Source organism: Sphaerodactylus townsendi, linkage group LG01, assembly GCF_021028975.2.
Source record: "Sphaerodactylus townsendi isolate TG3544 linkage group LG01, MPM_Stown_v2.3, whole genome shotgun sequence".
NCBI lineage: Eukaryota > Metazoa > Chordata > Lepidosauria > Squamata > Sphaerodactylidae > Sphaerodactylus > Sphaerodactylus townsendi.
Genome location: NC_059425.1, coordinates 194,320,298 through 194,345,990, shown reverse-complemented (window position 1 = coordinate 194,345,990; position 25,693 = coordinate 194,320,298). Strand labels below are relative to the sequence as shown.

Below are 25,693 nucleotides of genomic sequence, written 5' to 3'. Positions count from 1 at the left end.
TTACACCGTTACTACCGTTAACGGTCCCGCCGTTCCGAGGCGCATGCGCAGAAGACGCGGGCACATTGCGCTTGCGCGACCTGAGCGCCGGGCGAGCCGCACCGCGCATGCGCCCAGCTGTCGGCTGTCGCCCTTTCCCTGAGAGCGGGGTTACCCGTGTGGCGCAGGAGGGAAAGGGAAGGTAGGGGGGGTGAGGCGGACTGCCTTTCAGGGGCTACTCGAGAGGTCGGTGTGAGGCCAGGGTTGACTGAGGCTCCCCGTCCCCGTGCGCGGCGAGCTCCTGCCGAAGCCCGTGGCCCCTTTCCTCAGCCAGGCCCTACCTCGCGGGGTTGTTGTGAGGGCACGCCAAAAGGAAGAGGCAGCTGTGCATGTCGCCTTTGGAGGAAAGGGCGGGGCCAAGGTGTCGAGCGAGTCTCTGGAGCCACGGCGTATGCATTCTCTAAAAATAAGTGGAAGAGGTCCAACTGTGGCCCTCCAGATGTTTGTGGACTACGATTCCCATCAGCCTCTGTCTTCATAATGCTGGCAGGGGCTTATGGGAATCGTAGTCCTTGGACATCTGGGGGTGGGCAGTCCATGAACCATAGGACTGTCCCAACTGTGGCCCTCCACATGTTCAGGAACTATGATTCCCATCAGCTCCTGCCAGCATTGTGTTGACAGGGACTGAAGGGAATCGTAGTCCATGAACATCTGGAGGGCCACAGTTGGACACCCCTGACTAAAATAGATAGGAACATCCCATTTAACAAGAAAGCCCTCTGGGATCCCCTAAAAGTATTCTTCATTCTGAACAACTGCAGCTTTGAAATTGTCACACCATAAGGTTGAATTTGGATAGAGTTATTACATGAGCCATTTTGCGCTGCTGGTGTATGTTGTTCTACTATAGGGATGTCCAACTCTGGCATGCCAGATGTTGTGGACTACCATTCCCATCAGCCTCTGCTGAGGAGACTTGTAGGGCCAGAGTTGGACACCCCTGTTCTGTTACTTTATTAACTATATTAATAATATGCTGTCACATTTGACCTGCCAATAAAGGTACAACTAGAATTTTGTAAACAACATCTCTTTCCTGCCAGCAAGGCTGTGCTTTTTTCTTACATGGAAAGAAGTAGCAATAATAATTAGAAAGAGTGGTTGTTGTGGGTTTTCTAGGCTGCGTGCCTGTGGTCTGATGGGTTTTGCTCCTAGTGCTTCTCGCCTGCCTTTATGCTGAAATCTTCAGAGGCAGGTCAAGATGTGCTTCTCTTTGTGGCACAATCCTGAGAAGTTGCCAGCCAAAGATGTGGGCAAAACGTTAGGAGCAAAAAGTACCAGACCATGGTCACACATGCTGGAAAACCCAAAACAGCCAGTTGATTCCGGTTGTGAAAGCCTTTATAATAGGCTCATAGAGTGAGAACCTTTGAGACTCAGATAGTATAGACTTCACCTCTTGAATGCCCCTGCCAGCATGGTCCAATTGGTCCTGCTTTCTGGTGCTACGAAGGGAATTGTAGTCCACATAACATCTGAAAGTGCCAAAGGTTCGCCACCACTGCTCTGGAGGCCTTTATAATAGGAGCAGCAGGGCGAGGGAGGTTAAGAGCTCATGTATCCCTAATCTGGAGGAACCGGGTTTGATTCCCCGCTCTGCCGCCTGAGCTGTGGAGGCTTATCTGGGGAATTCAGATTAGCTTGTGCACTCCCACACACGCCAGCTGGGTGACCATGGGCTAGTCACAGCTTCGGACTTTCTCAGTCTCGCCTACCACAGGGTGTTTGTTGTGGGGGGGGAAGGGCAAGGAGATTGTCAGCCCCTTTGAGTCTCCTGCAGGGGAGAAAGGGGGGATATTAATCCAAACTCTTCTTCTTCTTCTAATACAATTAAAAAGAGCGACTGTATGGTGTTTTGCCACTGAGTCACTACAGGTACTGACCCCATGGAAGTGGGCTTCCTGGTAAAGGTGTGAATTTTGGGACAGGCCTCTGCTCTGGGTGCTTTGTGTTTTCTGAAAGGGTCATGGAATATTTTGCCACATGGGCAGGTTATGTCAACACAATCCAGGGTTTAGATTTAAGCACTGAGGCATGCTATAGCAGCTGCACAATTCAGTATATTTTGCTAATGTTGCTTGCATGCATTTTGCACCCATGGGTGGTGACCAAAACCACAAGATTGCATTGTTATTATTTTTTTAGTCTTGTAAAGTGCCTTCAAAGTTCCGAAATGTCAAAAGGTGGGACATAATAAGTGGAGGTCTAATGGAGTTACTTCAGCCTTCTCCCTCTTTCAGTAGTGTTGCAACTGCAATGGAGATCTCTTTGGAGCAGGGCAGTGTGGAATGAGGTTTTCTGATTGGCTGAGGACACAGTATCTTTTAACTACAAGTTAGTGTGGTTTCCACTGGTTTCCCACCAGTAATGCAGAACGTCTTCTTTCCTCCTTGTGAAAGCATATCTCCTGAGCAGTTACAATATTCATCCATGATCTCTTACATCACAGCATCCAGCCAATGAAAGGACGGGGGAGGGGCGGGGGGTGGAATGATAATTTCAAAGACATTAAAATGTGCTTTGGTAAGGGTTGTCATCTTAACCAAGTTTATTGTTATGATCATTGGTTACCACTGTATGCAAACTCAAATCTGTGCCTTTTCTTGGGATCACACGTTTGGGCAAGCCTGGTTAGTATTTGAATGAGCATCTCTTGCCTTGGAAACTCTGTGGAGTAGCCATAAGTCAGCTGTAAAGTGACAGCACAAAAAATAAAATCATATATATAAGCAATAGTCTGTTGAAAAGCAACAAACCACTGTGGGAAAGGGGGGGTCTGTTCAAAATTATTAAATTCTTGTTGATAATTGTTGGGATGTTCTGATTTTTTTATCGTCAGGCTGAATCTCTCAGTGAAAAATGTTAAGGGCCCGACATAGACGCCTGTGCTTGTGGCTATGCCGTTACCAGAAACAACCCAAGTTGGGCCTTCCCAGGCACGTGCAGCGCTTGCTTCATCAGCAACCGCTTCATCCAGAGTGGTCTGAAATGGCTAAAAAGCAGCTGAAAGGCAAGAACCCCGAGGAGCTGATATGGCACACACCAGAGGGGATTTCCATCAAACCACTGTACTCTGCGCAGGACACAGAGGGCCTTCCTGAGGAACTACCTGGGGTCAAACCATTCACTCGTGGTCCCTACCCCACCATGTACACCTATAGGCCTTGGACCATACGCCAGTATGCTGGTTTCAGTACTGTGGAAGAGAGCAACAGATTCTACAAGGACAACATCAAGGGTAAGATCTAGGGCAGTGATTCCTAGTCCTTCCTCCTTTAAGTCCCATCAGTCACTCGGTTGAAGAACCTAAATTCCACTACCAGAAGAGTTTGGATTTATACCCTCCACCCCTTCCTCTTCTGTAAGAAGACTCAAAGGGGCTTACAAACTCCTTTCCCTTCCTCTCCCCACTACAGACATCTTGAGTGGCAAATCGGGCTGAGAGAGTTTGGAAGAACTAGGACTAGTTCTTCCAAAGACAAGCAGGCTTCACGTGTAGGAGTGGGGAAACAAGTCTGCTGGGGAAACAAGTCTGCTGCTCAAGCGGAAGAGTGGGGAATTAAACCCAGTTCTCCAGATTAGAGTCCACCTGCTCTTAACCACTGCTTCACAGTGGTTCTCTAAAAATTCTAAATCGTTGGCTCTCTAAAAACAAGTGTACGCTGCCTTGTAGTTTAAGTTGTATCCCTGCCTCTTTTTCTATGAGTGAAAATTTCTTCCACTTACACTAGGGCACTTTAGAGTCCAGCCCACAATGTTACATTATGTGGGAATGCATTCGTAGTCTTTTCATAGGCAGAAAATGCTCAGCTATGCAGTCTTTTCATAGTCTTTTCATAGGCAGAATGCATTCATAGTCTTTTCATAGGCAGAAAACGCTCAGCTATGCAGACCGTAAAAAACTGAGCCTAAGAATATGAAGGAATTAGGGGAAAATATGCAAATACCCTTCTTTTGAACTGTGATAGGATATCAGATACTAGGATGTTAGATACCCAAAAGATCTCGTTAAATAATTCTGATCTTGTAGCTTTGTGAATTGGTGGCCACTTTTCTACTAGAAATCATACACTAGAAATCATACACTGTAAAGGATAGCTCTGTTCTCTCTAATTTTATAGTGTCACTCTGTTATTAAGAGAGTCTTTGTTATTGCTTTCTTTAAGGATGTATTATAGCTATGGCAATAAAGGCGCTTGTGTTGTATAACTGAGACTAAGGCATTTGAGAAAACTTCCTTCACTCTATGTATTGTTGAAGGCTTTCACGGCCAGATTCAACTGGTTCTGGTGGGTTTTCCGGGCTGTGTGGCCGTGGTCTGGTGGATTTTGTTCCTAACGTTTCACCTGTATCTGTGGCTGGCATCTTCAGAGGTGTATCACAGAGTGTGAAACAGACTTTTCTCTGTGATACACATCTGAAGATGCCAGCCACAGATGCAAGCAAAACGTTAGGAACAAAATCCACCAGACCACGGCCACACAGCCTGGAAAACCCACCAGAACCAGTTCCTTTGTGGTATCTTTGGTAAGTTGAATTCGAGGCAACTTTTCAATGATTAAATCTCATCTCTCCTGGTTCCAGCTGGACAGCAGGGCTTATCGGTGGCTTTTGACCTGGCAACCCATCGAGGGTACGATTCAGACAACCCCCGGGTTCGTGGTGATGTCGGAATGGCTGGAGTTGCCATTGATACGGTGGAAGACACCAAGATCCTTTTTGACGGAATCCCTTTGGAGAAGATGTCTGTTTCAATGACAATGAACGGAGCCGTCATTCCTGTCCTGGCGACGTTCATTGTCACTGGGGAGGAACAAGGAGTGCCCCAGTCCAAGCTGACGGGGACCATACAGAACGACATCCTGAAGGAGTTCATGGTCCGCAATACGTACATTTTCCCCCCCGAGCCGTCAATGCGGATCATTGCTGACATCTTCCAGTACACGTCAAAGGTATTGTTTGCTTTAATGCATCCCTGTTTGTTATATAAACTATGAGGCATAGTGGAGCATAAATGAATCAGCACTTGCAGAATCCAACTTTATCATTTCCTGCCACAGCCTTTGGAGCTCCAGAAAATTCTGCTTGGGAGGGCCAAGTTATCTGCATGCCAGTGGGCGGGGCAAAGTGGAGATCTGCAGTGGATGGGAGGAGCAAATAAAAATCACCCTCCACTTCTCTTCCAGCAGTTAGATGTAATCCTGTACGTGCAATATGTTAAGTCTTGAATCTTGAAGCAATAAACTGACTCTGTATTGTTGATCAGTGGTGTTTATTGATAGGCATAGATGCACCCAGCTTGACAAAGCCAGATCTGGCAAACCTGGCTTTTGCTATCCTCTTTATTCCGATGTTAGTCCCCCCTCCCATATTCCTAAGAAATGTGAGAAAGAGTTAGTTTGGAGCTGCGGCACCCCAAGGTCAGTGACAGATAGAGACAGAGAGCCACCTGGCATCCTGCCTCCACGAGATAATGGAAACAATCCTGGTTCTTATGAGACCAAAGTGTCAGGGGAAAGCCTAGTTATCTACTCAATGTGTGAAGCCATAAATCAGTTCAAGAAAAAATGCCCCAGAATGGCAGTAATAGTCAGCTGGTTATATCTTGGTTATAGCCGGCACATATCTTGTAGCAATTACATTGAGTTAGGAATGCATCTCAATCACCTAGATACAATCTCCCTGACACAGTACTTAAAAGTATTCAGGCTACGTATAGAAAAAAAAAGTATACTTTTGTTTTTCTGTAGCACATGCCCAAGTTCAATTCTATTTCCATCAGCGGATACCACATGCAGGAAGCAGGAGCAGATGCCATTTTGGAATTAGCTTATACTATAGCCGATGGTTTGGAATACTGCAGAACTGGACTTCAGGCTGGCCTTACCATCGATGAATTTGCACCAAGGTATGCTAACTGAGTTTGTGAGCCCCGCAACTTTAACTCTTGATTTCAAGGTAGAGAGCACAGGTTCCAAAGTGTGTTGTGATAGTTTGCTGTCCTGTTGTAGTTCAACTTTTTTGCTGTTATAAGAGTAGCGTGTGTCTTATCAGCTATCACAGGATTCAAAGAAACAGTTCACCTGGGTAGCGCCTCTATTTGCCAGGTTCTTTCACATATCTGCACGCCCGATTCTCCAGAGATATTTTGCTCCAGAGTTTCTTATGCTACCACCAGTGATTTGTACACTGTATTCCCCACTCCCCTAGGAGAAGGTACCTTTCATAGGAATGTTTTATATTTTTTTAATTATATTTATATCCTGCCCTCCCTCTGCTTATGTAGGACATGGGGCAATGTACAACACTGAGATAAAACAATTTCATATAAAATCTACAATGTAAACGTAGTTAAAACCTTACATACTGCTGTTGGCCGTTATTAGAGACCAGGATACAGACAATTTTCTGAAAGGCTGGAAATCCTTTGCAGACTACTTATTGAAAACATATTCAAACAGAGGAACAGCGGCAGGGTTCAAGACTTACATGAAAACAGCATATTGGATTAAGACAGCTTTATAAAAAGGACTAAGTGAAAAAACTGTAGCTATTACGGTAATTATAAGCATGGAGTTAGAATTATGCTTGGATCCTTAGTGAGGTAGCTGGAAGTCACCATATATATGTGTAGGTGTATGTGTACATGTACATGTTTTTTTTCTTTTTTTCTTTTCATTTAGTATTACTAATGGGGCAGGGGGACTAGAACAGTTTTTCCCCCTATCTTTCAATGTATGTGTTTTTGAGACATGTAAAATAAATAAAAATTCTCACAAGAAAAAATATACCTTACATAAGAGTATTATATACCGTGGTGGCGAACCTTTGGTACTCCAGATGTTCTGGACCACAATTCCCATCAGCCCCTGCCAGCATGGCCAATTGGCCATGCTGGCAGGGGCTGATGGGAATTGTAGTCCAGAACATCTGGAGTGCCAAAGGTTCGCCACCACTGCAAGTATACCATGTCCAAAAATATGACACCTAAAGAATGACATTTGCTCCCCACGACTAAAAGAGCATCCAATATTTTGATCAAATATCCTGCAGAGCATGGGGAGATAAACCCATGTTCAGAGGCTGGTTGAAGTCAAAGCAAGGGGGCTGGAAAGAGGAACGGAAGAAAGGAAAGAGCAGGAAGGAGGTTCATAGATCCACCCAGCACTTAAAATCATTATAGGTGGAAGCTGTTTCTATTTTCAATCATAAACCTGGCAGAGTGTCTCTCTTACCAGCCCTTTGGAACGAAGAGTCTCTTAAACAGAGAGTCTGACAAGGCAGGGTGAGGGTGGAGTCCAAGATTAATTTATGGCCTCTGATATATTTAGTTTTTAAAGTCCTGCCAACCCATCCCTTCCCCCGATTTTCTTCCCCCAGTAGTGTAAGCAAATAGAGGAACGGGCCAGCTTTTTAAGGTGATGCAGATACCAGTTTCAAACACTATAAAATTATGCATGGGGTAGAAAATGTTGACAGAGAGAAATTTTTCTCTCTTTCTCACAATACTGGAACCAGGGGGAATTCGTTGAAAATGCTGGGGGGAAGAATTAGGACTAATAAAAGGAAACACTTCTTCACGCAACGTGTGATTGGTGTTTGGAATATGCTGCCACAGGAGGTGGTGATGGCCACTCACCTGGATAGCTTTAAAAGGGGCTTGGACAGATTTATGGAGGAGAAGTCGATCTCTGGCTACCAATCTTGATCCTCTTTGATCTGAGATTACAAATGCCTTAACAGTCCAGGTGCTTGGGAGCAACAGCCGCAGAAGGCCATTGCTTTCACATCCTGCACGTGAGCTCCCAAAGGCTCCTGGTGGGCCACTGCGAGTAGCAGAGAGCTGGACTAGATGGACTCTGGTCTGATCCAGCAGGCTAGTTCTTATGTTCTTATGTTCTTATATAGAAAACATTAAAGAATGCGGACTCTTGTGGAAAAGAAAACAAAAGAAAATAAAGCTACTTTTATATAGGGCTTGCGTTCATTGAAATAAATGGGCCCTACAAGTTTGTTAGTGTGTTAGTTATTAGCAGATGGACAAGAAGCAAATAGAACACATTTCACCAGCACCTGATATTAGATCCATGTCTGAGGTCTGACTGTTTTTTAGTACCAGAGCACTGTTGTTTCAAAAGGCCAAGTTGGTGTTTGCATTTTTCCTCTGTGAATTCTGTGAACTGGCAGGAAACCTATCTTGGGCCATCTCTGAAAACCAACACAGCTCATTGAAACTTAGGCTCCATGCTGATCCCACTCGCTGAAGGGGTGATAGAGTTTGCTTTCCAGTCTCATGACGGATCTGGATTTGGCAGGTTCCCAGGACATTTTGAAAAAAAGAATGGCCTTTTGCCTCCCTTCCCTTTTTCTTGCGTGCCTGAACTTTTACGTTGCCAGCCCAAGCACAGGACCTGTGTTGGTTTTCTTTTCATGAACCATGCTCACCAGCTGCTCTTTATATCCCGTTTTACTTTCTTGGAGACATTTTGGGAGACAATCCTAATCTGAAAAGCAGTGGGAAAGTAATAATGAATAGCCTGCAGTCAGTGATATTGCATTGGGTTGCCCGTATTTGGGCAACTAAATCAGTAGAAGAGGAGTCTGGATTTACATCCCCCCTTTCTCTCCTTTTGGAGACTCAAAGGAGCTTACAATCTCCTTTCCCTTCCCCCCTCACAACAAACACCCTGCGAGGTGGGCGGGACTGAGAGAGCTCAGAAGAACTGTGACTAGCCCAAGGTCACCCTGGTGGCGTGTGTTGGAGTATATAGGCTAATCTGAATTCCCCAGATAAGCCTCCACAGCTCAAATGGCAGAGCAGGGAATCAAACCCGGTTCCTCTAGATTAGAATGCACCTGCTCTTAACCACTGTGCCAAATGTAGTGGTGGACTCTTAGCTGGTGAGCCAGATTTGTTTTCCCACTCATAAACATGAAGCCTGTTATGTGACTCTGGACTAGTCCCAGTTCTCTCAGAACTTTTTCGGCCCCACCTACTCCACGAGGTGTCTGTTGTGGGAGATGAAGGGAAAGAGCTTGTAAGCTGCTTTGCGACTCCTTACAGGAGAGAAAAGCAGGATATAAATCCCAACTTCTCCTCCTCCTCCTCCTTTTTTTCTTCTAATAAAGAAATGGCTCAGGAAAATGAGGAGCAATCAGGAAACGAAGCCGTAATGAATCTGTGACATCTATTCCCATGAATTATTGTAATATTAGTGTGAAAACAAGCCAGCCGAATCCTCCTTTTTATTTTGAGTTGAATCACATTGTAGTTTATATGCAGTATGTGACCTACAGCATTGTTCGTTCCTTGTTTTGTATCCCAATCAGACCCCGTGTGCTCTCCTTACAGGCTGTCTTTCTTCTGGGGAATCGGTATGAACTTCTACATGGAAATAGCTAAACTCAGGGCTGGGCGGCGGCTTTGGGCTCACTTAATAGAGAAGAAGTTTCAGCCAAAGGACGCCAAATCTCTTCTCCTCAGAGCTCATTGTCAGACTTCTGGATGGTCGCTGACCGAACAGGTTGGAATTTCAGTTATTAAGCACAAATGAACTTCCCGATAAATGAATAGTAAATTTCCTAATTGATCCCGTGTCTAGAGTGGAAAAGGTCGATCTTGAAACAGGTGGAGGAGTAAGAGAGTCACGTAAGATACCAAGGACTACTGTAGGAATAGGTTTTTTCCCAGATGTTGCGGCTGAACTTTGATGCAGCTTTTCTCTCTGCATCGCAGCTTGCTTTTGGAATTAAATGTAGCATATGAAATGTATTTTATTTGTGTGTGCGCGCTGTCAAGTCACAGCTGACTTGGGGCAGCCCCATAGGGTTTTTAAGGGAAGAGACATTCAGAGGTGGTTTGCCATTGCCTGCCTCTGCATTACACCTCTGGTATTCCTTGGAGGTCTCCTATCCATGTATTTGCCAGGGTTGGGGTTAAAAAAATGTGACTGCCCAAAGTTACCGAGCAAGTTTCTACAGCAGAGTGGAGTTTCGAACCTGTGTTTCCCAGATCCTATTCCAACACTTTAATCCCGTGGTGGCGAACCTTTGGCACTCCAGATGTTATGGACTACAATTCCCATCAGCCCCTGCCAGCATAGCCAATTGGCCATGCTGGTGGGGGCTGATGGGAATTGTAGTCCATAACATCTGAGATATAAAAGCCCGCTTAACCCTACTATCACTACACTATGCTGGCTCTCTTATTTTTATGTATAGATGTATGTTTCTTTAAATTTGCATAAATTTAGCAGGAGTCAGAATCTAGCAATTTAGCAGTTCTGAATAGGGCACGACATTCCTTGTCCAGAAGAAGAAATGCAGGTATCCTTGGGAAACCACGACTGTGCTGTTGAAGGAAACTGAGAGAAATTTGTTGTGGCTTTTGAGAGCATTAGTACATGAGCCTGTGTGTTCTTTACACCAATTTCGTTTCAGTCCTAGTTCCACCTTATGGCAGCCTCTAATCTGAAGAACCAGCTCAACTCCCCCCACTCCTCCATGGGGCTTTCCGCACCGACAGAGTTGTACTGGTTTCTATCTAGGTTCACCTCAGTGTATCCGCACTGCAACTGAGCTCAACGTTGTTTTGTCTCAGTTCCCCCCCTCAGAACTGTGACATCCTTGTCGCAGTTATGAACTGCACCTTTCTGCTGGAACAAGGTCGATACCGCTTCAAAGTGCGGACGCATCGAAACGACACCTCATCCATTCAACCAATCAGGAGCCGTTTTTGTGGCATGCGCAGAACGGGAGAGTCATGGCGGGAATGTAACTGTAAACTGTAAAAAAAAAAGAATGCTCCCGTTTCCCGTGGTAACACAAGCTCCAATCACGATCGAGGAGTGAAACAGGCACCAAGATGATCCCGCCCACTTAGCTCGGTTCCAGGGGGCCAACTCAGTTGCTGTGCGGACAGCCTGGAATCGCCCCCCACTGAAGGGAACCGAGTCGATCTTAGCTCCCTTCTGTAGTGTGGAAAGCCCCCATGTGAAACCTGCTAGGTGACCTTGGGCCAGTCGCAGTTCTCTCAGAACTCTCTCAGCCCTCCCAGAGGCATGCAGTGGCCAACCACTTCTGAACACGTTTTGCCTTAAAAACCCTATGAGGTCGCTATAAGTTGGCTGTGACTTGACAGCTAAAATTTTGTAAATGATTCCTCTTCGTCTGTCAAGGAGCTCCTGTAGGATTCCGTTCAAAATATATAGATATGTTTTTCAAAAAAAACTTGTTTAGAAAAACAGTTCTGGATGTAATGAGAGGGTCAAGCTCAGTGCCACTAATGATGCCTTCAGTATATCAGCTTCCTACAGCGTGTGTCGTGGTGAACAGTATCGTTCCTTCAGAGTGTTTTCATTTCTCTCATAGGACCCTTACAATAATATCATCCGCACTGCGGTTGAAGCCATGGCTGCTGTGTTTGGGGGGACTCAGTCGTTGCACACGAATTCATTCGATGAAGCCCTGGGACTGCCCACTGTGAAAAGCGCGCGAATTGCCCGCAACACCCAGATCATTATCCAGGAGGAGTCGGGCATTCCAAAAGTGGCCGACCCATGGGGTGGCTCGTTCCTGATGGAGTCTCTCACTAACGATGTGTATGACGCTGCTTTAAAGGTGAGTCCTTCTGCGTTTGGGATAGGGGGTGGAGCTTTCATTCAATCCTGAAATCTTAAGCACATTTTACTGTGTAGTAATTCTGCTGCCGCCCCCCCCCCCCCCCCCCCACCCCAGTCACTTACCTGAAAGTATTTTTCTTTAGTACTGAGGAGAACTTGATTTTTAAGAAATGTCATTTATAAGTGCTTTTGGGAAGGATGGTAGATCCTCTGGCAGAGGCGTATCAGGGGGAAATGGCACCCGGGGACAACACCTGCTCCAGGTACCACACACACACACACCCCGGCGCTCGGGGGTGGCTTGGACAGGCACTGCAGTGGCAGCAGACTGGCAGCACCCCCAAAGGCCTGGGGTGGGAAGGAGGCAGCTCAAATGGGCACCGCGGCAGCAGGCCGGCTCCTGGCAGAAGGCCAGTTCTGTTTTTAGGTGCCTCCCCCATGCCAACCCAGCTCGTCCAAGCTGGGTTGGCGCAGGGGAGGAGTGGGGTTGGGGGCGATTCCCCCCCCACCACCATTGCGCCCAAGGTCATTTGACAACCACCCACCTGTGAGCAGTACGCCACTCTCTTCTAGTTCTAAAGAGATTTCATTAAGGGTACATGCAGAAACCAAGTAAGAGCTTTATTATTGGTGGATCAGCTTAAGAAACCAGATAAGTACATAAACCTTTAAATACAAAGGCTGGTTCATATGGGTTTTAAATATACTTTTCTGAATTTAAGATTCACGGGAAGCACTGTTCATATTGACTTGATACTGAAATTAAGTTAATATTTGTTCTCTAGCTGAGTCAGTGGGATACCTAACGCAATTTTCCTATTGTGAGCTGTTGTCAATTTCAGATACCTTTTATGGGGTGCTGTTGGATTCGCAACTCTGTCAGAGCACGTTTTAAGCAGAGCTGCAGCCCTCTAAATCCCTGGGAGTCAATGAGCTTAGCAGGGGCTGTACCTGCTTCAGATGGCATTGGCAGAGCTGAGAAATGTATCCTTTGTTAAATGGTTGCTTACATAGCTGATTTCTCATCTCTCCCATGTTGTGCAACTAGCAATTTAGGCAGCAGAAAATCTAGACCAGCATGCTCTAGCGGTTGGGGTGTTAGATTAAAATCCAGTAGAGCTGGATTCGAATTCCCACTCTCAGAGGGAAGTTCATAAGAACATAAGAACTAGCCTGCTGGGTCAGACCAGAGTCCATCTAGTCCAGCACTCTGCTACTCGCAGTGACCCACCAGGTGCCTTTGGGAGCTCACATGCAGGAGGTGAAAGCAATGGCCTTCTGCTGCTGCTGTTCCCGAGCACCTGGTCTGCTAAGGCGTTTGCAGCCTCAGATCAAGAAGGATCAAGATTGGTAGCCAGAGATCGACTTCTCCTCCATAAATCTGTCCAAGCCCCTTATAAAGCTATCCAAACATCAGTTAGTGGTGATATTGTTAACCGGGGTGAGTTCAACGCTTTCAACCTTGGTCTTCTTCAGCCATAACATTTATATACAGAAAGTGACAAGGCATCTAGCCCAAAAATATAACTTAAAAAAGCAACAGACGACATGCCTCTAACCTCCCCAGCACAGGCCCTCAGGGAGCAGGGATAGGCACGGCCCACCGCCCAAGACTGGGCAATGTGGGCCACAACTGGCGCTGCAGGCAGGAGAAGAAAGATGTCCTGCTTGTGAGGTTCCTGAAAGCAGCAGGAGGCTTCAAGGGCCCCCCAGGACCAGATTCTGTTCCCTGCCCTGTTCCTGGGGGGATCTTCACTGGATGACCTTGGGCCGGTCTCATACTCTCAACCTAGCCTACCTCTCAGGGTTGCTGTGCAGATAAAATGGAGCAGAGGAGAATTGTGTGAGCTGCTCTGTGTTGAAGAGATGGGTGGACTATAAGTTAAGTAAATAAATAGGGGATGTTCCCTTTGGCAGGACTGTGGCTTAAGAACTGAGCATCTGTTTTTGGAGGCGGAGGTGCCCAGATTCACTTCTAGGTTAAAAGGACGAGGCAGGAGGTTGTGTGAAAGGTCTCCACCTGAGAACCCGAAGAGCTGCTGCCAGTCAGAGCAGACGATACTGACTTGGACTGGTGTTTCTGACTCCGTACAAAGCAGCTTCGTGTGAATTTATGCATGTGCTAGGTGACAGCCCCAGTGACGTTTCCAGTAGCATTTTCTCCTGACATCCATCTTCTACTGCCGTGGTGGCGAACTTTTGGCACTCCAGATGTTATGGACTACAATTCCCATCAGCCCCTGCCAGCATGGCCAATTGGCCATGCTGGCAGGCTGAGGCCAGTCCATAGCTATCTGGAGTGCTCAAAACCGCCACCACTGTTCTCCTGGAACACGGCCATACTGCCCAGAAACCCCACAACACTCCAGTGATTCCGGCCATGAAAGCCTTCGACAACACAGCCCCAGTGAAGCTTTTCAAACGCAGCTGTTGACTTGATCCATTCTTTGTTGTTTGTGACAGCTGATTGACGAGATCGAGGAAATGGGCGGGATGGCCAAAGCGGTGGCCGAAGGCATTCCGAAACTGCGGATCGAAGAGTGTGCCGCTCGAAGGCAAGCCCGGATCGATTCTGGTAGGGAAAGTGAACGAGGTCACCGTTGAGTACAAAGTACATCCCGCTCATTAAAACTGCCAGAGTTGCAATCCTACATATAATTGGACATGCGTCACTCGCTAAAGTGCTTTGGGCTTTCGCCTGGGTCACCATTCAGAGCTGCAGCCCGCAACGTCCTTCTTGAAGAGTAGGGAACTGGAAGAGAAATCTTAACAATGAATTGAAAACGAATCTCTTGAATTTTGGCTACTTTCACCAGCAAGAAGAGTCTGTCAGTTTGTGAAATATACCGCTTGGGAAATTGCGTTGCTTGGCGTAGCTGAGTTAGACGTGGTTGATCGTGCACGTTGGCTGAAGTCTCAAGAACCGTGCAGCAATTGCCATGTGCCCTAGGGCAGGGGTGCCCATCCGATGGTCCTCCAGATGTTCATGGACTTCAGTTCTCATCAGCTCTACCAATGAGCCATGCTGGCAGGGGCTGATGGGAACCATAGTCCATGAACAACTGGAGAGCCTTAGACTGGAGACACCTGCCCTAGGGCATGGGGGCTTCTCTTCCTATAAATATATAGTTTTATTAATTTTCTCAAATAGAATTCAAAAACAGAAAAGAAAATATAGAAAGAGAAAAAAGAAAACACAGTGACCGGTAAACTATATATCTATTAACTCCTTTTATATCTGTCAGCTCTAACTCATTGGATCTTAAAATCCAGCACTAATATCATTCAGAGAGAACATTACATTGCTTTTAAGATTTGTTACCTTCTAACTTTTAGTTCCAAAACAGCAATAAGTATCTAATAAGCAGTTACTTATATCTTAATCAATACAAATTAATATTTGGGGCTTTCATTCTTTGAACAGCAGCCTCCCATGCCACTTTTGAGAGCTAGAGGACTTAAAATCTTGTAAATTTTGATTCAGCAGGATACAACAGTCTGGGGCCAGCATGCTTTTTGGACAGGCGCTCTCGATCTGACAAACTTTACGTTCGGCAGATGAGGACTTGCGTGTGGCCCCTGGCCTAAAGAAGATTCGGCAGGGCCTTTTTGGCCTTCGCCCTGACCTAGTGGGACACTCTGTCGAGTGAGACCAGGGCCCCGCAGGACATATCACAATTCCACAGGGTCTGCAATACAGAGCTGTTGCACCAGGCATACAGTGGAGGCAGCAACGATTCTGCCACCTTAGGGCCTCTCCTTCTCTGCATTCCACCTTAAAATGCATTTTTATTTGGGGATTTTTGACCTTGTTGTAGGCGGAGCAGCTGAGGCAGATGGACAGATGGCGGAGCTACAAGGGGACAGGAGGGTGCGGGTTTCAATTCACCCTCCAACCCCACCCCCTTCCCGCCTCGCCAGGCCTGGCCCCGCCCCAGCCTGGCCCATTTTCAGCCAGCAGAAAGCTGTTTTCTGCCGGCTGGAAAAGGTAAATGAGGGGGGCCGGGGAGGCGGGGCCGCAGGGGGGTGGAAAACACGGAGTGCGCCCCAGGCGCACTCCTGCCCAGCTATGCTTCTGACTGAGTCCCGTCTAGAACAATTAAACTGAACAGCGGAAGACATGGAGTAGCAATGGAATACCAATAGGCATATCAATATTAAGTAACAATGATCAAAATTGGAAAAAACGCAAACCAAAAATTGTCTGGAGCACAGTTTGTGAATATATTGTAACATTCTGAATATATCTGGGGAAATAGGTTCTGAAGTAATTGTTGGCGTAAATAAGTACCAGCTGGAAAAAGAAGAGACGGTTGAAGTTCTGGCAATTGACAACTCTTCAGTCCGTAACAAACAAATTGAGAAACTTAAAAAGGTAAGTTCTGTTCTCCGCTCGCCCCCGCAGAGATGTTGAGGGAGGGAGGAGCATTGACTTCATGTTCGCCAAATATAGACGTGCTTATTTTGTCAAACCAACTGTATCTAATAAACTACACTATCAGCCCCATCTAATGGGAATAGGGGAAATGGTTTTAGGGCAGTGGTGGCGAACCTTTGGCACTTCAGATGTTATGGACTACAATTCCCATCAGTGTTGGCAGGGGCTGATGGGAATTGTAGTCTATAACATCTGGAGTGCCAAAGGTTCGCCACCACGGTTTTAGGGAGTGGCACAATTGTGCACTGGCACGTTTGTTGCCCCTGGGGCACTGACCCTGGCAAAAACTGGGACTTTGTTAAGGCACTTTGAAGCTGCATTTGGTCCTGAAAATCCTCGGGGTCGCATGGTGCTTCCCACCTTGACTCAAAACAAAAAAATCCTGCCCTTCATTATGATCGATTTGAGCTGTTTAAGCACATTGAGTCTTGTTTCTAACCTACGAAGCAGAATTCCCCAATTTGCTGATTTGGAGGTCATGGGAAATAATTTGCCAGCAAGTCACCACCAGTTCCCGTGTGGGAAGCGAGAAGAGCGAGGAGGATTTTCTGAGGGAGTCGAAGGCTCCTGCCAAGCTCATCTTTATTACAGCGAGCCATGTGTCGGTATCATGGTCAGAACCCTCCCGTGTATTGATACTAGTTAATTTCCTTAGACTTCAGGAAGTCTCGAGATCAGCTCCTGAGCAGGTCTATTTATCCTGCTTCCTTGGGAGCAGCAGCAGCGTGGTGGTCAAGAGCAGGTGCACTCTAATTTGGAGAACCGGGTTTGATTCCCCGCTCTGCCACTTGAGCTGTGGAAGCTTATCTGGTGAACTAGATTAGCTTGTGCACTCCCACACACGCCAGCTGGGTGACCTTGGGCTAGTCACAGTTCTTTGGAGCTCTCTCAGCCCCACCCCCCTTGCAGGGTGTTTGTTGTGAGGGGGGAAGGGCAAGGAGATTGTAAGCCCCTTTGAGTCTCCTTACAGGAGAGAAAGGGGGGAGGTATAAATCCAAACGCTTCTTCTTCTTAGGTTGTTTGTACTCCCAAAAAGAGGCTGGGAACTTTGATCTCTCATCATCCTCTATGTGTAACATCTAACTCCATTCCCTCAGCCACGTCAAAAATGTGTGATTGGAGTCTCCTCAGTCCTCTCTCTTCCTCTGGCTCCTCCATACCTGCAGCCTTTTGTCTTCCTGGTCGGGCTATTTTAGGTTGACTTAGATGATCTTTAAAGTTTTGTTTGGTGTTTCTTTACTGTCTGTCTGTTAAAGCAGCCTGCCTCCTGGCTTTGGGTGACTGTCCAGAAAAATGCATCTGCCAAACCACAGCAGACTCTTGCTCCATTATAACAACTGCTTTCTGTTTATATTTTTATTTGCTGTTTTGTATATGCACATTTTTTTTACAGTTGGCTTCTCATTTTTTAAAAATTGTTTGCCACCTTGAGGGCCCCAATTGGGTAGAAGGTAGAGTAACAATGCTTGCTTGCAATCCACTCTTCTAAAAATACTTGAATATAGTTCAATCACCTATCTTCCAAAGGTGTGCATTTTACCAGGCCACCTGTGGGGTGAGTTGGTATTTCACCACAGTAAAGATATTAAAGAATCATTTTTTTTAGGCTACAATTCTGTGCACCCTTGGAAATCTCATTGAACCTTGTGCAAACATGCGAAGGAAGACGGTGTTTAAGGAAAAGTGTAATTATAGTATTTTATAATATTTTGTTGGCAACTGTTGCAAAGGTGCTGAGAAGATGAAATAGGGTAAGTCTTAGTGGAGCAAGTACCGTATATACTTGTGTATAAGTCGACCCGCATATAAGTCGAGGCACCTGATTTTACCACAAAAAACTGGGAAAACTTATTGACTCGCGTATAAGTCGAGGGTGGGAAGTGCAGCAGCTACTGGTAAATTTCAAAAATAAAAATAGATACCAATAAAATTACATTAATTGAGGCATCAGTAGGTTAAATGTTTTTGAATATTTATTCCAAAGAAAAACAGTAAACTAGCTTTGTAAGTGGAAAAGGGAGTCAACAAAAACAATATGGTCTCGACAATAACTTTAAAAGTACAAAAACCTTAGCTCAACGAGCAACCAAGCTAAAACACAAGAATTAAAATCCTTCAAAACTGGATTTTTGGTCAGGGGAGGAATGTTTATGTTAGCAGTACCAACATTTCAATCTTTAGGAGACCCTCCTGATGATACCACCCAGGTTTGGTGAAGTTTGGTTCAGGGGGTCCAAAGTTATGGACCCTCAAAATGTAGCCCCATCTCCTATTAGGGGGATGGGGCACCCTCTTTGGGGGTCCATAACTTCGGACCCCTTGAACCAAACTTTACCAAACTTGGCTGGTAGCATCAGGAGTGTCACCTGGTGATATCCTGAAATTTTGGTGCTGCTAACCTAAAAACTGCGCCCCCTGGCGGCCGACAAAGTAAAAACCCTAAAATATTTTTAAAATACAGCTGACTCGTGTATAAGTTGAGGGGGGCTTTTTCAGCACAAAAAATGTGCTGAAAAACTCAACTTATACACAAGCATATACGGTAATCATTCATAAACATTAGTTGTGTAGTGGATAAGTCTTACCCGAGCAAGTAACTGTTCGTAAACATTAGTTATGTAACAGGGTAAGTCTTACTATCTGTTCAGTATCTGTTCAGAAATGTGAGATATTAACAGGGTAAGTCTTAACCAGAGCAAGTAACAGATCACAAACATTAGTTGTATAACAGGGTAAGTCTTACTAGAGCAAGTGACCGTTCATAAACATTAACTGTCTGATTTCGCTTAAAGCCTTCTAGGTGATCTCTTTATCCCTGCTTGACTTAAAGAAAGATCCCAATGTAGGCCAAGTCTTGTGAGATGAGTCTTGATGACCCTGGGATAATGGCTGTCTCTTGCATTCTCTCCAAAGGTGAAGGCATGCCGAGACAATGCGGCAGCTCAGGCCCGCCTCGCTGCCCTGACAGAGTGTGCCGCCACAGGGCAAGGCAATTTGTTGGCCCTGGCAGTGGAAGCGGCACGGGCCAGGTATGTGAAAAAGCTGCGTTTAGTGAAGCCCCCAAAATACTCATCTGGACAAGTTCTCTGAAGTTCGGCTTTGTTAGTCATAGGTAATAAATGCAAGTGTTTGAAGACAGGAAAGCTTAAATTCAGATCTTTATTCAGCTGCTGGAAGGCCGTGGGAAAATTTCCTCCTTGCATTTAACTTAACACAAAGGGCCATCATGAACACATGATCTTTGAGGAATATCCCTCAAAGATCTAGCACCCGTCCGAGTTTCCAAATATATGAATCTTCTGAAAAGAAAGCCATGTCAAGGCACAGGCAGGAGGTCAGGCAGGCTGGCTGACGGCTGGAGTTCAGAGGAAGACCAGGTACTTGGAGCTTAGCATGAAGTGTACTCGTTGCACCCAGGCCAAACTACGCCCAAGACAGGGCTTACGTAAGACACTTTCTGCCATAGCGAGCAGCAATGCGGGCACTTCTCCTTTTAGCACTTAGCTAAATATGTCAGCTCTCATTGAAACCTGTGCTGAAGTGGTTAAAGAAATTTGATATTTTGTCTCTGTGTTGTTATCAGATGCACAGTTGGTGAAATAACAGATGCTATGAAAAAGGTGTTTGGTGAGCACAAAGCCAACGACCGCATGGTGAGCGGAGCTTACCGTCAGGAGTTTGGGGAGAGCAAGGAAATTACTCATGCTGTCAATCGGTAAGAGAGGTGATAATATCTTGTAACATAAGGCAAACCATGCTGGATCAGACCAAAGAACCATCTAGTCCAGCACTTGGTTCATGCAGCGGCCAACCAGTTACCTCTAGGAGGCTCACAAACAGGATGACTGCGCTGGCATGATCCTGCCTGTATCCCCAGCAAGGAGATACAAGGAGGCATCCTGCCTGTGGTACGGGAGGGCGGGGACATCTGTCATGACGAGTAACCATTGACAGCCTTATTCTCTGAATCTGACCATTCTCCTTCCAAGCTGGCCACCGTGACCACATCTGGTGGCAGCGTGTTCCGCAGATTAACTACACTGTGTGAAGAACGCTAAGATGTATGTTAATCGTTCCAGTTTACCATATCTGTTCTGCAGATTTGGACTTTCTGGTGGTATTCTAAGCTTAGCAAATAAAGTCTTAGAGCAGCGGTCCCCAGCCTTTTTTTACTCATGTACCCCCTTGGCAATCTATTTCCCTGAAGTTGTACCCCCATATTAGCAGACCCATTATGTAATTTTTTTTCGTGTACCCCAAACACTCTGGTGTGTTCCCCTTGGGGCTACGTGTACCCCAGGTTGGGAACCACTGTCTTAAAAGCTGTTTATTCTGAATATAAAAAGCTATTTTGAATCTATACAGCATGTGGTGGATTGGACATTGTTAAGTGTCTGTCATTTTGCCCTTTGGTTCCTCATTCAGTAAAATTCAGCCTGGGGGCGGAAATTGCGTTAGATCAGCTGAGTCTAATGCAGCGGTGTCTTTAACACAGGTGTCAACTCGCGGCCCTCCAGATGTTATGGACTACAGTTCCCATCATCCCCTGCCAGCATGATGTTGGTAGGGGATTATGAGAACTGTAGTCCATAACATCTGGAGGGCTGCAAGTTTGACACCTATGAGAGAGTTAGACTAGAACCTGGAAGACCAAGGTTTGAATCCTCACTCTGTCAGCGATGCTTACAAAGTGGCCTTGAGCCATTCTTCCTGTCTTCATCTGTCTCTCATCCTAACCTACTCTGTAGGGTCATTGTTAGGGATAAAATGAAGGAAGGGACTGCGATGTTATAAGCTGTTTTGGATCTTTATTGGTGATAAAAGGAAGGTATAAGGAGCTAAATAATGTTGCCAAGTATCTGCTATTAATGAGGAAAGTTTATTTCTAATTTTTTTTTAAAAAAAAAAACAGAGTTAACAGCTTCATGGAGCGTGAAGGGCGGAGGCCACGTCTGCTGGTTGCTAAAATGGGCCAAGACGGCCACGACAGAGGAGCCAAAGTCATCGCCACGGGATTTGCCGACCTGGGGTTTGATGTGGACATAAGTCCGCTCTTCCAGGTATTTAACCTTTTTGTCTGTGAAATGGTCACAAGGCTTAATTAAGACTGCTTTTAATGTTTGCGCCTTAGGCCTCTTAATAAGTGCTGATTCGGCAGGTGTGTCACCTAGCCGCATGTTTTTCTTGAGTAGATTTCAAACACACTGATCATCGAGGGTTTTTTAAAAACTGGTTTTCCGGGCTATGTGGCCACGGTCTGTTAGATCTTATTTCGCCTGCATCTGTGGCTGGCATCTTCAGAGGTGTATCACAGAGAGAACATTCCCTTCTCACTGGGCATCGTGTGTAACAGACTTCCCTCTGTGATACACCTCTGAAGATTCCAGCCACAGATGCAGAGGTGGTTTCTTGTTGCCTGCCTCTGCATAGCAACCCTGGATTTCCTTGGTGGCCCCTCCCATCACACCTCCTGACCATACCTGACCCTTCTTAGCCCTGACAAGCTCAGGCAAAACTGGGCTATTTGGGCTGTACTAGCGAGAGGGTGTAAATGCAGTTGATCAGCACATAATATTCTGTTTCTGATGAGCGAAGCGTCTTTTGCACACACTGGATTCTTGCACCGCTTATTCTTGTGCATTTTGCCTTCCTTAGACACCACGCGAAGTAGCCCAGCAGGCTGTCGATGCCGACGTGCATTGTGTTGGCGTGAGCACACTTGCAGCTGGTCATAAAACTCTGGTCCCTGAACTCATCAAAGAGCTGAACTCCCTTGGGCGGCCGGACATCCTTGTCATGTGTGGGGGTGTCATCCCTCCTCAGGTACACAACACCATGACTTGCCAGGCCGCGGATACTGAATTATGGAGGATAGTTGATCTCTACAGTTGGGCTTATTCTAATAATCTGTAGGTGTGCTAGATTGCTTGCATCTGACACAGAATGTTTTGACTCTCAACAGTTTAGACCCCCAAAATATTCTTTGTCTCTAAGATAGTACTGGATTCAAATCTAGCCATTATACTGCAGACCAAGTATCTATGCTTTACAATTCATTGTAGGTGTGTTATTCCACTGAAGGGATTTCGTGTGGGTGTTTTTGTTTTGCACAATATCTTGTTACTGAATTTTTCTGACTTCTTCAACCAACAGGAAGCCTTGCAACGGTTCCCAGTGTTCTGGTACTTGAGCAGGGTGATTTTTAACTAGTTTGACATAAATATTAATAGCTTTAATTACAGAGCTTTCTAAAGATGGCCGTGTAATCATCAATACATTTTTAAGTTTTAAATACGGCTGGCTATTGTGGGTTTTACAAGCTGTGTGTCCGTGGTCCAGTAGTTTTTGCTCTTAACGTTTCACCCGTGTATGGCTGGCATCTTCAGAGGCATGTCACCGAGGGTTGTGTTTCTGTCTGTTGCACAATCTCACCGTGACATACTTCGGAAGATGCCAGCCATAGATGTGGGCGAAACATATAAGGCAACAACTACTAGACACCGGCCATGCAGCCTGGAAAATCCACAACTGCCAGCTGATTGCTGCCATAAATATATTTAATTAAGGCCAGAAAAATTGACCTTTTAGCCATAGCATATCTTAGCAACCTTTGCAAACAAAACAGCTGTATAAGAACCACAGATCGCTCATAATACCAGGGCAGAGGCAGGAATACGCTTCTCTTCTGATGAGCCAATTGTTTAAGTCGACTAGTTTGTATTTTCCACACAAGTCATGGAGTTTACAAAGTTCCTAACAAGTTTTAAGTGACCCGTGTTAGTCAGGGCTGTTCCCAGAGCGTGGGGTCTTGATTCAGGGAAGGCACACTTTACTATTTGGGCTCACAGCAAAAGTGTTACAGCAGGGTAACGGGTTCAAAATATTTAAGCCAAAAAGCTTAAGCCGACAAAGGAATAAAATCAGATCAATATTTTATTCACGCCAACAGATGGGCAAGACAGCATCAGGGGAACCACGCAAAATGACAGTGTGTTCTTACTTTTATAACATTCGAACAGGTTACATCAAAATGGCAGAAAAGAATACACCCCAAAATGCCCACATCATCAATCAATCATAAAGAAAGGTGGAGATTTTCCCTTTCCCCAAAACCTTTGGGGTTGTCCAAGACCCTTATTGGAAGATGTCAGCACCTGGTTCTTTGACGCAAGATGAACTAGGGCCCTGTTTCTTTCTTATCTGTAATGTCTTGTGTTGCCCTTCTCCTTAGACAAAGAGCCTAAACATTTCATGTTTCTCTCTTCTGTCTCTAGAAGAAGGGCAAATTCAAGGAATCTGTCTGGGAGCAGTAAGACCTTAAAAACAGCTGAATTTGCACATTCTGTATAACTCTGAACAAGGGGCATTCTGCTGGGCTATCAAGCTTGCCTAGTAACAGAAAAGGGATAGATTTTCAAGCTTGCATTTTTCTTTGTTCAGCTGCATCATGGTTGCCAACTCCCCATTACAGAAAGAAAGTAATGGGGGGCAAAAAGAAAATCTGAGAATATTCCTCTTATGCCTTCTGCGCCTACAAAAGCATCATGCCACTTCCCTTTCATTGCTCTCTCCCCATTGCTCCTTACCAGCACAGCCAATACTAAATGCTGTTCTTGCGCTGGGAATTCTGCAGATGAGTATCTTAGAAGGTTTGATTGTATGTTTCATCCTTTTTTAAAATATTTTTTTGTTCCAACAGGATTATGATTTCCTGTACGATGCTGGCGTTTCCAACATATTTGGCCCAGGAACTCGAATTCCAAAGGCAGCAGTGCAGGTCCTGGATGACATTGAGAAGTGCCTGGATAAGAGGCAACAGTCTTTGTAAACCGCTGATGTCTCTCAGTTATTTTATAACTGATCACATTAATTCCATGTGATCAACCGTTGGGATGTCATCTGTGTTATATCAGCTCCAGTGCCTGATGTTGCTTTGTGCTTTCTAAGAAAGTCGAGGGGACTGCCTGCAAAAATGAGGAATGTTTAATGATTGTGTATATAACATTAATAAACGTGGGAGGAAAACTCAGAAAAAAATGAATGGGTCACTTTTTAAAAAAACGTTTGGTTTGCCTAACAGACTTTGTAATGTAGTGGGTGTCTTTCACATTTTCATTGTATCCCGCCTTGAGGCTATTGTAAAGGGTGGAGCATAAATCGAAATAACAAGAATAATTTGAAAATGCCCTTTGGATTTCCAAAATAAGACTACCAGGCCTGAGCAAATTGATGGCTAAATCCAATGACATTTAAACATTAGTAAGTAGGAGGTGAAAGCAAGAATTATTTGAGTTGTAGGAGATATGATCTGACCGGGACAATCTGATTTCTTCAGATCTTGGCAGTTAAGTGGATTTGGCCCTGGTTAGAACCGCTGAAGAAGTCCGGATTCACTGCAGAGGCAGGAAGGCAAACCACCTCTGTGTGTCGCTTGTTTTGAAAACACCACAAGATTCCCATAAATTGGCTGCAGTTTGATGGCACTTGCCACTACCATAGGAGGGAAGAAAGCAAGAATCTGGATCCCACTGTGCTTGCATCAAGCACAACCCAGCACCCCTTATTGCAAGGACTGTCTGATAGACCCACATGGGTCTGTCTCGAGAAACATAGGGCACCCTATTAAACCAAAGATGTGTTTTTGTCTATAGATTCCCATGTCTCCCCAAGAACCAGCCTCCTCTTTTTATCTCAAGAGTAGCTATTGTTGCTGTAGCTTTTATCTCTTGGGGGAGAATAATGCCCAGACTCCATAAGAATAGACCCAGTGTTGAAATGTTTAGTCTTTAAGCATAGGCAAGAAGAAGAAGACCAATAGGTTTCAGAGTCTGCAAAATACTGAATAGCAGAAATAAAAGCACAGCTTCTTAATGCAACATCTTGATTACACCTGGTTCTCAGAGGCAGTCCACAGGTTCTGTCTGATGATGGAAAGGCCTTAGCTTGATGAACCTCACCAGGCATGCAGCAGCTGCCATTCCATTTATCTACAGCTGCCACTGGGGAGGTAGATTGTTTGTTGTCCAGTAGCAAAGAGGAGAAGAAAAAGTTGGAGGTTGGAGAGACCTCACTTAATGCCGTGTTATTACTGCACTGAACATCACAGCAAAACTCCCCCCCCTTCCTTTTCCTTAAATCCTTAAAAAGTTTTCCTTAAAGTTTGACACACCCGCCTTAGGTCCAACCGGAAGCCCGGACTCTCATGCCGCTCTAGCCTTCCCCCTCTATTACTTATCTATTACTTACCTGAGGAGTCTCAAAGCAGCTTACAAACTCATTTGCCTTCCTCTCCCCACAAAACACAACTTGTGAAGTAAGTGGGGCTGAGAGAGTTCCAAAGAACTGTGACTTGCCAAATGTCACCCAACAGGAATGTAGTAGTGGGGAAACACATCCGGTCCACCAGAGAAGAGTCTGCCACTCGTGGGGAGAAGTGGGGAATCAAACCCAGTCCACCAGCTCTTAACCACTGCACCAGACTGGCACTCCACAGATTCCGCCATGCAAAGCAGCCATTTTTACTAGGGGGAATGATTGTTGTGGTATGAAAATATGGCCTAATTCTAGGACCTCTCCAGGCCCCATATGGAGG

General features: G+C 45.6%; 1 protein-coding gene across 1 annotated transcript; it reads left to right on the top strand.

Annotated features, from left to right (window-relative positions):
• The first annotated feature begins 75 nt into the window (after positions 1-75).
• Positions 76-24,138, top strand: MMUT (methylmalonyl-CoA mutase). The gene is made up of 13 exons (XM_048502985.1): positions 76-181; positions 2,882-3,280; positions 4,627-4,994; positions 5,793-5,950; positions 9,395-9,566; positions 11,413-11,661; positions 14,127-14,238; positions 15,923-16,038; positions 19,015-19,130; positions 19,685-19,816; positions 21,014-21,161; positions 21,757-21,924; positions 23,801-24,138. Exons 2-13 carry the CDS (start codon positions 2,902-2,904, stop codon positions 23,927-23,929), a joined length of 2,247 nt encoding a protein of 748 aa, XP_048358942.1. The 5' UTR covers positions 76-181; positions 2,882-2,901; the 3' UTR covers positions 23,930-24,138.
• The last annotated feature ends 1,555 nt before the right edge of the window (positions 24,139-25,693 follow it).

Excerpts from the sequence above, each read along its gene's own strand:
- MMUT (XM_048502985.1), top strand. The coding sequence starts at position 2,902 with ATGTTAAGGGCCCGACATAGACGCCTGTGCTTGTGGCTATGCCGTTAC. Across the intron at positions 3,281-4,626 it reads CTACAAGGACAACATCAAGG|CTGGACAGCAGGGCTTATCG; the intron begins GTAAGATCTAGG and ends TCCTGGTTCCAG. Across the intron at positions 19,131-19,684 it reads GTGGAAGCGGCACGGGCCAG|ATGCACAGTTGGTGAAATAA; the intron begins GTATGTGAAAAA and ends TGTTGTTATCAG.